The sequence below is a fragment of the Cyanistes caeruleus genome, chromosome 11, assembly GCF_971803275.1.
Source record: "Cyanistes caeruleus chromosome 11, bCyaCae1.hap1.1, whole genome shotgun sequence".
Taxonomy (NCBI): domain Eukaryota; kingdom Metazoa; phylum Chordata; class Aves; order Passeriformes; family Paridae; genus Cyanistes; species Cyanistes caeruleus.
In genome coordinates, this window is record NC_141711.1 from 18,596,740 (window position 1) to 18,609,529 (window position 12,790).

The 12,790-nt window shown below is 40.4% G+C and overlaps 1 protein-coding gene across 20 annotated transcripts in view; it reads right to left on the minus strand.

Moving 5' to 3' along the window:
• The window catches only part of ATP2B2 (ATPase plasma membrane Ca2+ transporting 2), a 393,957-nt gene that overhangs the window by 70,823 nt on the left and 310,344 nt on the right, over positions 1-12,790 (minus strand). For 15 of the 20 annotated variants that reach the window (XM_086846952.1, XM_086846960.1, XM_086846965.1 and 12 more), the window contains 5 exons: positions 11,955-12,047; positions 6,164-6,205; positions 4,390-4,554; positions 2,078-2,292; positions 617-859 (listed from right to left, as the gene is read on the minus strand). In XM_086846952.1, coding sequence (XP_086703078.1) covers positions 617-859; positions 2,078-2,292; positions 4,390-4,554; positions 6,164-6,205; positions 11,955-12,047 — 758 coding nt within the window. The remainder of the gene's footprint in view (positions 1-616; positions 860-2,077; positions 2,293-4,389; positions 4,555-6,163; positions 6,206-11,954; positions 12,048-12,790) is intronic. The other 5 variants (XM_086846968.1, XM_086846971.1, XM_086846969.1 and 2 more) reach the window with 2 other exon arrangements.

Here is a 12,790-nt window from a genome sequence, read left to right on the forward strand (position 1 = left end):
ATTCAGCTTGACCTTTCAAAGAACAAATCTATTGGAATTGCAAAAAAACTGCAGTCTCTTAATTAGCTCTGTACAGAAGAATCCAATGCTACAAGCAAACAGGGAATTTCCATTCTGGCCTCCTGTACAGAGTGAATAAAATACTTCAGGATGTAACTCACTTGAAACCAGAATGAATAAAGGTCATTAATCTCGCTGATTTAACCAATCCAATTTGTGCTCTTCGAGCATTAATTGAAATTTCTTAGACACACAAAAATCATTTTGCACATGTGAAGGCTCAGTGAAAGCCAGATATTTTACCACACATTTGTGTTCCCAAATTTAGCTGCACCAAAACTGGGCCACCCCAATCTAATGACAGCAGTTTTTTAAATGTCTCATGGTCTTGTACTCTTAAATGCATTCCTGTCCTTGAAAAAAACCAATAAAATATAGAGTTTTTAGAGCGCCTGTGCTCATTTTGAGGACCTCAACGGTATTTAATGCTCCATAATCAACAAGATGTTAAAAAACTTCTCAAAAAAATAAAAATAAAATCAAGATAATACACCTCCTTCAGCTAGGCCTCACTCAGCTGACCGAAAATAAAACCAACCAAAAATCACTTTCTCACCAGAATTTTTGTAGTGTAAGCGCTGTTGATGGCAATTGCATTGACCAGCAGTTCCATGGTTTTGGCAGGGATGGAGTCGGGGTCGGGGATCTCCTTGTAGTGGACATCGCCCACGTAGGCCTGCACCACGGTCATGCGGTTGGTGGTCAGCGTGCCCGTCTTGTCCGAGCAGATGGCCGTGGCGTTGCCCATGGTCTCGCAGGCGTCCAGGTGCCGCACCAGGTTGTTATCCCTCATCATTTTCTGAGGGGAGAAGCCACCAAAAAGCCAAATAATGAACCCTTTGAGGCTGGCTTTCAGTCGTAAATAGCAAAGCGGCCCACGGTTGGTTTTGCTGGTGAGAACGCGGCGTTCTCTAAACCAGGGCTTTTCTGGGGCCCAAAAACCCCAGAGTTACAGACCCTGAGGTCATTTTTTGCCTTTGATAAACTGAAAGAGTTGCCTCATTTTCCTGCAGCAGGTTTGAATTTTAAGGAGCTGCTGGAAGAGCAAAGGTGAGCTAAAAGGACCAGAGATAACGACAATTTTTAAACATGATCGTTACAACAAACATTTGGGTTTTTTTTTCTTATCACTGCTTGGAATGTCAGGATATTATCTGGCAGCACGCAGATGGACCACACATTTTGGGGGAAAAGCAAAAGGGAAAGAGAAAGGGAAAAGAAAAAGGGTGTCAGAGGAAGGACACCAGGAGAATGAGGAAACAATTTCAAAGCAGCTGCATTCTTTATTAGCAAAACCCCATCTTTGAGACTTGTTCCTTTTTCCAAATAATTGTGACATTTGGCTACACAGAAGCCAAGAGATTCCTTCCTAAGCTTCCTAAATTAATTTGTTTACATGCTAAATGGAAATAAAGTTTACACCATCTTCATCTAAAACTCCCAGAACGTTTAAATCATCTGATCAAATTGCTCTAGTAATCCCCAAGTCCAGGATGTTAATCCTCTTTAATTTCCTAATAGAACCAATTACATGGACTTCAAAGAACTGCAACTGCATTTAAGAAAAGTACATGAAAGCTTCAGTGAAACTCTTAATTTCTTTGAGAAACTCCAGTTTCTCTGAGAAGTGTTCCTGAAGACTTCAAATCCTTGTCAAAACTTTGTACAATCGCACAAGAAAATTTGAATACGAAATTATTCCATATCAAAAGACTGGACTATTTTCAAAGTACATTCTGCTCAATAAATTTCTGGTTCCTTGCAAATTAAGTAGGTTATTTCTACTGCTTGATATTCCTGCACTGTGCAGCTTTAAGGAGATGTGATGGAAGATATATTTGCAGGTTTTTTAGAAAGACTTTCAATATAAGTTTTCTTTAAAGCAATTTCATGAACATTTTGAGCACATTATTTTCAGAGTGTTTTTCATCCCATCTGATAAAACCCGAGGACCAACTCAGTAGTGAATTCAATCAAACAGCACTTTTCTCCCTGGATTATTTTGAATGTCTCTTACCTTTACAGAATAAGCCAGAGAAATAGTGACAGCAAGTGGGAGTCCCTCAGGAACAGCAACCACGAGCACAGTAACACCAATAATGAAGAATTTAACAAAATACTGAACGTAGACAGGAGTGCACTCAGGCAACCACTGCTTCTTGTTGACCACAAAGGTGTCAATGGCAAAATACAGTACCAAGATGATGACAGTGATGGCAGACATCACCAGACCTGGGGGGAGAAATCACCAGTTAACATAAACCCAAACACCACTGAGCACATGAGCAATTAGAAATTTGGATTTGATAAGAAATCATTTTTTTCTTTGTGACGTTTTTCACCAGTAACAATAACAATGACAAAGTGTACAGTGAAGAAAAAACATTGCCATCATGTATTTACAGCAATCATACATTCCAGTGCACAAGAAATTCTAGGGAATTCATTTTTAAGCACTTATTGCTGCCTTTAAAACTTCCCAGGCAGTGCAGGAGTTTTGCTGTCACGTAAGCTGAACTTATTCAATTTAGCACATTACTTTGCCTGGTACAACATTTATCTGTCCTTTAAACCCCCACCTTTTACAAATTACTTGTCTATCCATATTTAAAGACCTTTCTTCTAAATAAGTATACCTTTAGAGGCTTGAGGAAAGGAGTCTCTCATAGTTTATGCTGCTGTATAAAATACTGTAGAAAAGCCCCACAGATGTGTCTGGGTGAATATAAAGAGGCAATAATGCAGAATTATCCACAGGACACTTTTTCACTGGGTTTCATTATAATGTGACTAATACTGGTGTTTCCAAGGTGTCCCTCTTGAATGGAACATCTGCAGAGTGTGTATTTTCATGAGCAGAGGTTCCAAAGAGACAGAGACACCAATAAATATTCCACACAGAGTTGACAGAATATCCCAGGCATTCCATCTATTCTCCCAGACTGCTGGGATAGCACTCCTGCTCCACAGTTTTGTCCCTGGCTTTGAGCATTCAAATAAAATTCCCATTATAGCCTCAGCTTTGCCTCGCTCCGGCCAGCCCTGTTTGGCAGGTTTGTGTGAAGCAGTTAAGCCTGCATTTCGGAATAAATTAATTTCTCCCTAATGAGATCATAGACTAGAAGGAGAATGCTGTGAATCTCATGTCTTGACTGAAGTTTTAAAAAAACTGGTAACGCTGAAGGGTGCTAAGGTTGACAGGAAACAGATGAGTCAGGGAGATCAGTTTGTACCAGAGGATAAAGGAAAATCTATTAAAATATTGTACAGGCAAATACTCCTGACAATGCAACACATCCCCATAGATTGCTCAATGCCAAAGAAAAACCAAATGAGGCAATGATTAATTAATTTAATTCCTGGTCCTTGCCACATTCTGGTCAGAAATCCCTACACAATCACTGTAAGAGTGATGTTCACGTGCCTGCCAAAATACCAAAGAGAGCAGAAGTCAAGGCGGTGCAGGAAGTATTTGATCCAAGGAATTAATCATCAGGGGAAAGAAAGGAGAGAAGCTGGAGCAATATGAATTGGGGCAAGGCGTTAAATTGGATATCAGGGATGGAAATCCCAGATTTGGTCACACTCTGTTCAGGCAAAAGGAAGTGGAATCATGGGGTTATGTGATCAGCTCCTGTGATGAGCTTAAAAAGGGATGGGAAGGGGAGAAACCAGACTGGGGAAGAAGGCTGAGGGAGATAGAACAGCAGGAAAGGGATCTTGTAGGGCCTCAGCCAAGGAGTTGAGATCAAAATCCCTGTTAATACCATGAGAAAACCAAACCTAAGGTACTTGGGCCCTTATGGAAGATTCCCACTCTCTACCTACGTGTTGGAGAAGTGCTGCTTCCAGCACCAGGGGCCAGATGGTTCTGGATACAGGAGTCAAAAGATGTGTCATGCTTGAGGCAGGAACGGGGATATGTGGGGAGAACAGAATGCTTTCAGAATCCATGAGAGGGAAATACTGTGTGAGTGATATTTTGAGATGGTATTAGAGATTCTGAAACAGTGTACTCCCAAGTTCTGAGGGGAGAGGAAATTAAATACGTAATTACTGCACTTGGGAATATTAACTCTGAGAAAATCTGCATTTCATTTTGATTCAAATATTCATTACAATCCAAGTTGCCCAAAGCTCCTTGACAGTCAAAGCTGATTTTTAGGAGAATAAAAGATCTTCAGCACCACATCCTCTCCACAGAACAGCTTTGTGATGACCCATTTCCAAATCCTGCGGTAAAAAAGGGCCTGTCCCTTTTCAGAACCTTTTGTTTTGCAGCTCTTTGTCTCCTGTGACCCAGAGGGATTTGGTGTCACCCAGCCATACCTGCTTTGCCAATCTGCACTGCCAGCTTGGTCAGCTTTCCCTGAAGGACGGATTTTTCTTTCTTGTGCATGTTGGATTTCTTCTTGTCCTTGTCGTCTCCCTCTCCCCCTTCTGCGCTCTTCAGCGGCTGCATCTCCATGGCAGCAGCCCCGTCCTGCTGCTTGGCTGATAATGCAGAACAAAACTGTTACTCCAGAGCTTTATCCCTTCCTTTTCTCCATCTTCATCCGCTCTGAATCCAGACAGCACCACAGGGGCTGCCAGGGACACCCTTGGTTCCCGTGCCAGGCCCTGGAGACCCAGTGGGGCTCTGCAGGACACGGCTGTGCCAGCACATCCCTCAGGTGGGGATTTGGGCTGGAAAACCACTGGTTGGGTTTGTCCCTCATATTTCCCCCCAGCCATGACGCTCTGGGCCATACACATGTATGCCACTGAATGCCTTGCACGTGACTGGGCAGGTGACAGCACCAGCCCCGCAGGATTCCCTGGAACAGCAGAGCCCAGGTGCTCCAACAGGCCCGTATTTCCCTGAATTTTGGGATGTCTCTTAGAATGCAATGGCCCCTCATAATCACATTCCCAATGCAAACATTTTGAAGGCAGTGTGGCTGCAGAGATGGCCCCTGTGTCACCTCCCTGGGCTGCAGTGAGGTGGGTGACCAGGGGACCACACTCTGCCACCCACCATTCCAGAAAATCCCAGAGCTATAAAGTTTCCTCTGCATTCTGTGACCAGGTTACTCAGCCCTCAGGTCTGATGGTGGTGGCATCACCATTCCCCCACAAGAACCACACACAGTTTCAGGGCTGATCCCTCCTCTCCTGACAGAATGCCAACAGAGGGAAACTTTATTTTTGCGTGTTTCTGAAAGGCAATGACATTGCAGTGGATATATGTGCATGTGTCTGGTTTGTACTGAGAACAATAAATAAAATAGGATGAGATGGAACAGCTTTGCCTTCATGAAGAGATTGTACAAGACCGTGCTTGTTTGACCTGGAAATCTAATTTATCTACCTAGCCTGAATGCTTATTATTTAATAGAGTTTTATTTGGTACTTTTGTGCCATGAACCACTGAGTTTCTCTATTCAGTTTCTGAGCCGTCACCTTTGCAACGTTCAATATTATCTGAGAAGAGAAAATTATCATTTAATTTGGTATAACCCAAAGAGCTCTTGATAGCTGTGTCTTATAATAAAAAGGGAACCATGACTTTGCTTCAGAGAAAGCAAAATATTGATTCCAATTTCTTCCTGACATTGTATATTAAATAAGAAGCTCCTAAGACGCTCAATCTTCCTGTTGTTTATCCTTATAAAAGGCTTTTACACTGCTACATAACACCCTGGCTTTAAGCTTTCCTTTTTTTATTGCTTTGCCTTTTCCCTGCAAATGAAGAGATGTCCAGACAATGCCATCAGACACCAGAGATGATGAGACATAAAAAAACCGGGCTGGAAAATCACTAACAATACGTGGGATACACAACTTGCACAGGAAAAATTAATTCAAATGAGCTTTGTGGGATGGAAGCGACATCTAGAAATGGTTCATTCAAAACACTCCTCTCCTAAATCTCTGCGACCTGTGGAAGTTCCAATCTCTTTGGTGGGGTTTTGGTTGGGGTTTTTTGGGACATTCTGCATGAACAATAAGGGCCAGTTTCACACACAGGCACAGATCACAGGTTCTCACTGTACTTTGGGACAGGATTGAACTACATGCTAACAATACAATCCACAACCTCCTGAATAGGAAAGAAGATTACCTTTGTTCTGGTTGTTCTCCATATTCCCATCCTGCATCTTGCCTAAATGATGAAAAATTCCAACAGACAACAGACAGTAAACAACCTTCAGCCGAGACAGAACACGAAAATGGGAATTTCTATCAATGGGAGACAAAAGCCATGAGCACATCACGGGCACTGGGCACCATCCCCTGCCCTCACACCTGCACTCACAGGAGGGGCCAACCCAGCTGGGCACATCCAAGCAGTTCCAGCCACCTTAAATGCTAAATATCAGGACGTGTTTGTGAGGGATCTGCATAAATTCACAGGGGGAAACTAATAAAGTGGCCCCACTGGAAAGATGAAGGGGAATAATATTCCTGAGCTGACTTTTCAGAGGGCTGGGACTTAAAAACTCTGGCACACACCGATATGATTTTCTTAATGTATTCCAGAATTAAATTAATCATCTTATTAATTAGGAAAAAATAGAAACAATACTGTTAATAAATCTAAATAAATAAATAAAAATGTAAATCAGATGGGATTTTTAAATTACGTCTTCCTCACTTGGTTGCACTAATTAGCAAATTTCTTCTGGAAATACAAGTGCCAGGTGACCTAAATTCAGATTTATCCTGAACATAGATTTACCAAGTACCTCTTTAATTTCCAGCTTGACATTTTATTCACAACCAGTTTTACCACAGCAAAATCCTTATTCCTTTGTGCCTTTTTTAATGGGAAGTGTCATTTGAAAGTGTGTGTGAGATAAAAATGGCAAAATGCACAAATCACATACAAAACTTTGGTATTTACAATAACAACGAAATGTTTTCAAATGTATTCAAAATTTCTTGGTGGGATCCCTCATGAAACTTTCACAGTAATTATATGCATTTATGGAAAAGACTGTAACAAATATTATTTCAGAATGGATGACAGTGTCTTTTGGTAGTTATGTAAAATGCACAATAAAAAAGGATGCTAAGGAAAATTCAGCTTAAACACCGTTACAGGATTGTTGACACATTCAAATAAGAAATATATCATCAGAATTTATTTAAAAAATGTCCCAGCAGCTACATCTTGCTCTTCTGACTGCTGTGTGGATTCATTTTTTCACTCTGCTGTGAATTTAAAATAACAAAATGGAAAAGCTAAGATGCATCCCTTGCATGTTGGTCTTTGCACAAGTGGGAGAGCAAAAGTGACCAAACCAGTCTTGGGGGTGAAAAATAGGCCCAGAATTTTCCCATTGGGAAATTCCAAAAGCCAGAAGGAGAGCCAGGGAAAGGACATCTCGTGACCTAAAATCATCTCAATGCTCAGGTGAATTCTTGCAATAAAACACTGACCATCAGCTTGTCTCTGTTTCTAATTCTATTCCCACCCTGGCAATAACAGGACTTTTAAAAATTCAGAATCCACCTTCCAGAGCTTTGCACAAGGGATGAATCCATGAACCTGAGTAAAACCAAGCTCATTTTCATGGTGAAATTCCCTATAAAACCTTTGCCTGTGGGGTACAGTTGGACTCAGTACCTGCCTGGTGGCTGTTTTCCTTAGAAAGGCTTTTAATAAAGTTACTGGAAGACATAAAATATCTCTGGAGATTGGGATTTCTGGCTGGAGCATGAAGCCTTCCCTAAGAACTGGAAGGCATTAATTTAGAGCAGGCAGTCTGCTCCATTTCCTGCTCTAGAGATCCTCTTGCAGAGTGCAATTCCAAACCTTGCAGTGGCATAAAAACTGAACAATATTCAACTTTCTCAAAGATAAAAATCACCAACAAAACCCAAACATGACAGTCCCCACTGGCATACACATCACAGAGATTATTTTTTCTTTGTAAATTAAAATATGTAGTTTTAGGACATATATTTGTTATTTAATTATCATAATAAAATACACTAACAAATGACTGGCTACCTGAAAATAGCAGTACACAAAATAAACAATCATTAACAACAGTTTGAACTCAAGTATGTAAAAAAATACATTCTTAATATTCTTAATCTACTGCATTCAGGTTGTTGAGTGAGGGAAGTCACGAGGGATAGTTACACTTCAGTTATTTAGACAGAATAACAAAGAAAAGGTAATTTGGGTAATCAAGATAAAGAAAAGGAAGATGTAAACTATTTATATCATCCTGTGCCAAATAATCTTAAGGCTGCACTTTGTTATAAAGTATGAACAAGGAAATTAAGGCAGAAAGAAAGGTGATAGAATCACCACTGCTGAGAGATCCTTCCTCCTTGCAGGTACAAATATTCCCCCAACCTTCTGTCCTCAGTGCATTGTTTAGAATCATCAAAAGGATGGGTATTTATTAATATTTTGATAGCATAATGTGAAATAATTCTTTACAAATATATATATATTATTTTTACATAATTCTGAAAATATTTTCTTCTTTTCTGTTTGGAATAAGAAATAAAATAAATGCTGTTTGGGCTGGAGAAATCCACCTGAGTTTTTTATCACTTTTCTAAGCAAGGATGAAAAATCAGAGAGTTTAGAAGAGCATTTCTCACAACACCTGCATTCTGCAGCTGATTTGAAAGTTCTGAATTGAAATATAAATATTTTTTTGCATGCCATTGCCTCACTACAATTCCTGTGTTTTAGAAAGGACTCGTGGCACCTTTACTGACAAAATTCTTATTATAAAAGTCACGGATTTCACCAAACAAAATTCCCAAGAAAAGCCTCCCCTTTTCCTGCTGCAGCCCTTGAAGGAGAGCCAATGACATGGAATAACAAAGTCCTATCACTATTTTGGAAATTATTTCCCTCATTTGGAAATTATTTCTAAATTGGAAGAACTGCTTGGAATCAACCAAAGAAAATAACAGAGTTGTGCTTGAGTGCTGAGAGGGAATCACTCCATTAAACAGGATGTTTTAGATAATTCTTCTATGCATAAATAACTTCACTTACAATTCAGAAACTTATTAAATGTAGAAAAATAATATCTAAAAACTCATTCAAACTGCAAATTGCTTTGCAGAAAGTGAAGTAGCTCAGTAAATACAAAAGGATTAAGAACAGATGTGAAATATTCCAGCAGAGATTTCTATAAGCCATTTCTATACCTTTTCTATATTTTCTAAATACACATTTAAGTAGCAAATTCTCAGGGTTACTAATGCCAAAAAAAGCCCAACAACCCACCCTGGAAATCCTGATTTAGGAAGGTAGCAGTGCTCTACTGGAAGGAAATCAAATTTGGGGTAATTTGCTCTACTAGAAGGAAATCAAATTTGGGGTAAACAAGCTGTAAACAGTGATTGCTGCTTCCCTGATTTTCATTCTTTAAAATTACCTTTACTAAATATAATACTTGGCAATGAGATGAATTTTCCTGAATTCCTTTCCTTTCTGCAAAATTTTCTGCTCTGTTTATGGCTTTAACTCCCAGCCTTTCAGAAACTGAACATAGTGTCCATAGTCCTGACAATGAGATCAACAACAATTCTCTATTTTGATTTCAACTCCTAAAACTCCACAGAAATGGGAGTTCCTTTGGTACAGCACATAATACACAGGCTGGATCACAAAGTAAATTAATTTATCACTACAGGCTCACCAGCTCTTTCTTTTGTGCCAATTGTGCATTGACAATTAAGAATAAAAATATTTTATCTGAAATATAATTGGTTGACTTTCAAGCAACAACATTTCCTGAGCTTGTTACTTATTCAAGTATGTAATTATTTTTTTCTTATTTTAAGATATTTTCTACACAAAAGTATTAGACTTCAGGTAAAATTCCTGTTTCCAGTCATATCTCAGGAAGAATTTTCAGACTTTAAAAAAATATCCATTTCATCCAGACCAAAGGAATATGTAGATGAATTTGGGCTCCTTGCTTTGTAACTTACTCTCTCTTTCCTTTCTCCCCTCCAAACCAAATCCACATTTTAAGTATTTAATTCATCATCAGTGCTGAGAAATTACCAGAAATCTGCCATTGGCCATTTCCCAGATAATTCCAGAGCACTCAGACCTAAGTCTGCCTGAGTTCTCTGAGCAGCTGAATTGTGGAAAGCCTCTCCTGCCCGTGCTGGTTAAAGACCAGCAGAACTGTTGAACTGCCTCATCTCAGGGGAGCTAAAATCCAAGACATCCCAAACTGCACAAAAAAAACCTCACTCCTCACTGCAAAGGCCTGAGTTTGTATCTCTCAGCTCCAGGATAAACAGGGACAGTAACTGCTGTTCCTGACTGAAGAGAGGATGATGGAAAATCACATCCCTAATTCCGACACTGATCTAATATCCCCTGGAACTCAATTTCCTCATTAAGCTCAGCATTAGAGCCCAAAGACAGCAGGGATTTACCAGAGCCCAGGGAGCAGCACAGGGCTCCTCCTGCACCTGCTGAGCACCAGCAAAGAGGGGCTGATCTCTGCTCCCACCCCTCCTGGGCAGCTGCCAGGGATGAGCAGGAGTGCTGAGGATCCAGTGGGACTGGAGGGGAGTTTGTTTGTTTGTTTTACACTCCCCAAAGTGGAATTATCACAGAATGGTTTCAGTTGGAACAGACCTTAAAGCCCATCCAGTGCCACCCCTGCCATGGCAGGGCCACCTTCCCCTATCCCAGGCTGCTCCAAGCCCTGTCCAGCCTGGCCTTGGGCACTGCCAGGGATTTGGGACAGCCACAGCTGCTCAGTGCCAGGACCTCAGCACCCTCACATTAATGGAGAATAAAACACTTATAATTCATTCCCTGCTTCTTGGTCTCTAAGGAATCTGGAACCAGGACGCTGGAGGTCCCCGCCATGCAAGGAGATGCAGGGATTGTAATTCCTAGTTTTCCAGAATGGGTTTTAAATCTGGTTATATGTTTCTTCCAAATGATTTGGAAATAGGCTCAAAGATTGCCTGTGTGTCACTGTTTAAAATGTGACCTTACAGCAGTAAATCCTGGTCCTTGTTTAGCACTTGACATTGCTGTCAGAAACTCTCATTTCACATGTGAAATGCAACCTGCATGGAAAACAAACTTCTTTCACCAACATGATGAAAAGCAGAATGACTTTACTTGGTATTTTTGGCACTGCACAAGAAGGAAAGGTTGTTTGGCAAATAAAGGCTCATGTATCTGATTAGCAGCAAAAAAACATCTGATGCCTACACTAATATTGACCCATTCAATCCAATTTAACACTGGAATTTGAGTGTTAGGAGAGACACTGAAACACCTGTGTGCTAACAAGTGGGGAATCTGTACTGGGACACAGTCAAAACTGCCTGCAGGAATGGTTTGCTTTGGGTTTAGTTAACACAGCTCGGGAGAAGATTGCTGGGGGCTCACACAAATATCCACAAAACTTCTCAATCCCCCCAAAACAGATGCTGAAAACAGCAGAGGCTGTCCCTAACAGAGTGTTGGTTGAATGGAGGCAGATCCCTGATCCCAGCCCTCCCTCAGAGCTGTGTGAGGAATTGTGAGAGTGAAAAAGAGGAGAAGCAGAGAGAATCCCTTTCCTCCTCTCCAGATCTATGCTGAATAATGAAGCCTCATAATGAAACTTTGGGTGAATCTACCCAAAAGTTTTGCAGCTGGCTCCTTTTAACTGGGGTTTTAAATGGGTCAAGACTGTAAAGCCCAGCCCTGCCAGGCTGGATTCTGTGGGAATGAGGCTGCAGCATCCCTGTGGCCCCTCTGGCAAGCTCCTGCAGAGCGTGTGGAGCAGGATCTCTCAGAGTGCAGTCACACACACACAACATCTGTGCAGGTCAGCGAGGGGAGAGGGAATTTGACACAGTCAGGAGAGAAATCCATCAAATCAGACAAGCCGGGGGTTGTGACGTACCATTGACTAAGCTGGCATTTGCATTATCAGTGGCATTTGCACCTGCTGCACCATCTGTGGCTGGAGGAGGGTGGGAGGAGGGATGGGAAGAATCTACTGAGCAATAATGGATAAAAAAAAACAACAAAAAAACAAGAAAAAAAAACACAAACAAAAAAAAAACACACACAAAAAAAACAAAACAACAAATAATGAATAAATAATAGCAACAACGCGAACGAGCGCACGTGACAGAGCCAAAAGCCTCGGCGGCTTTGTTTGCTCCCAAAATCAAAGAGCTTGAAATTAATTAACACAAATTTCCAAAGCAAAGTGGCATTGGGAAGGTGTCACAAAGTAAGGTGAAAACTCAAATCATAATAACAATAATGATAATAACAATAATAATAGAAGATAAATAAATATGAAACACATTTAGCAAAGTCAAAGGAGTCGGTGAGAACTGACTGTACACAGCTCTGTGTGCATTGCTCTTTAATGTCTTATTTCTTGTAATTGTAAATTGTAATTAGTAAATGCAATTTGTACACTTGTAAAATGTAATTTGTTTTATTTCAATGCAATTTATGCATTTTTAAAGTGGTTGAAATACTTCCTTTAGAAGTAATTTACACTGTGCATGGGTAGCTTTAAAATTTCCTTTTAAAAATGTTATGCTTCTACACAGTAAAATGGTACATATTTTATGTTTTAAATAATTGTGCACATTATGATTTATCATCACTGATGCATCCCAGTCTAACAGGGCTCAATCCATGTCCTGCCATCACCCAGGTAAAAGGCCCATTAATCTGAGTAGAAACATGGAATTTTCCTATATTTTACCTTCAAAAGGC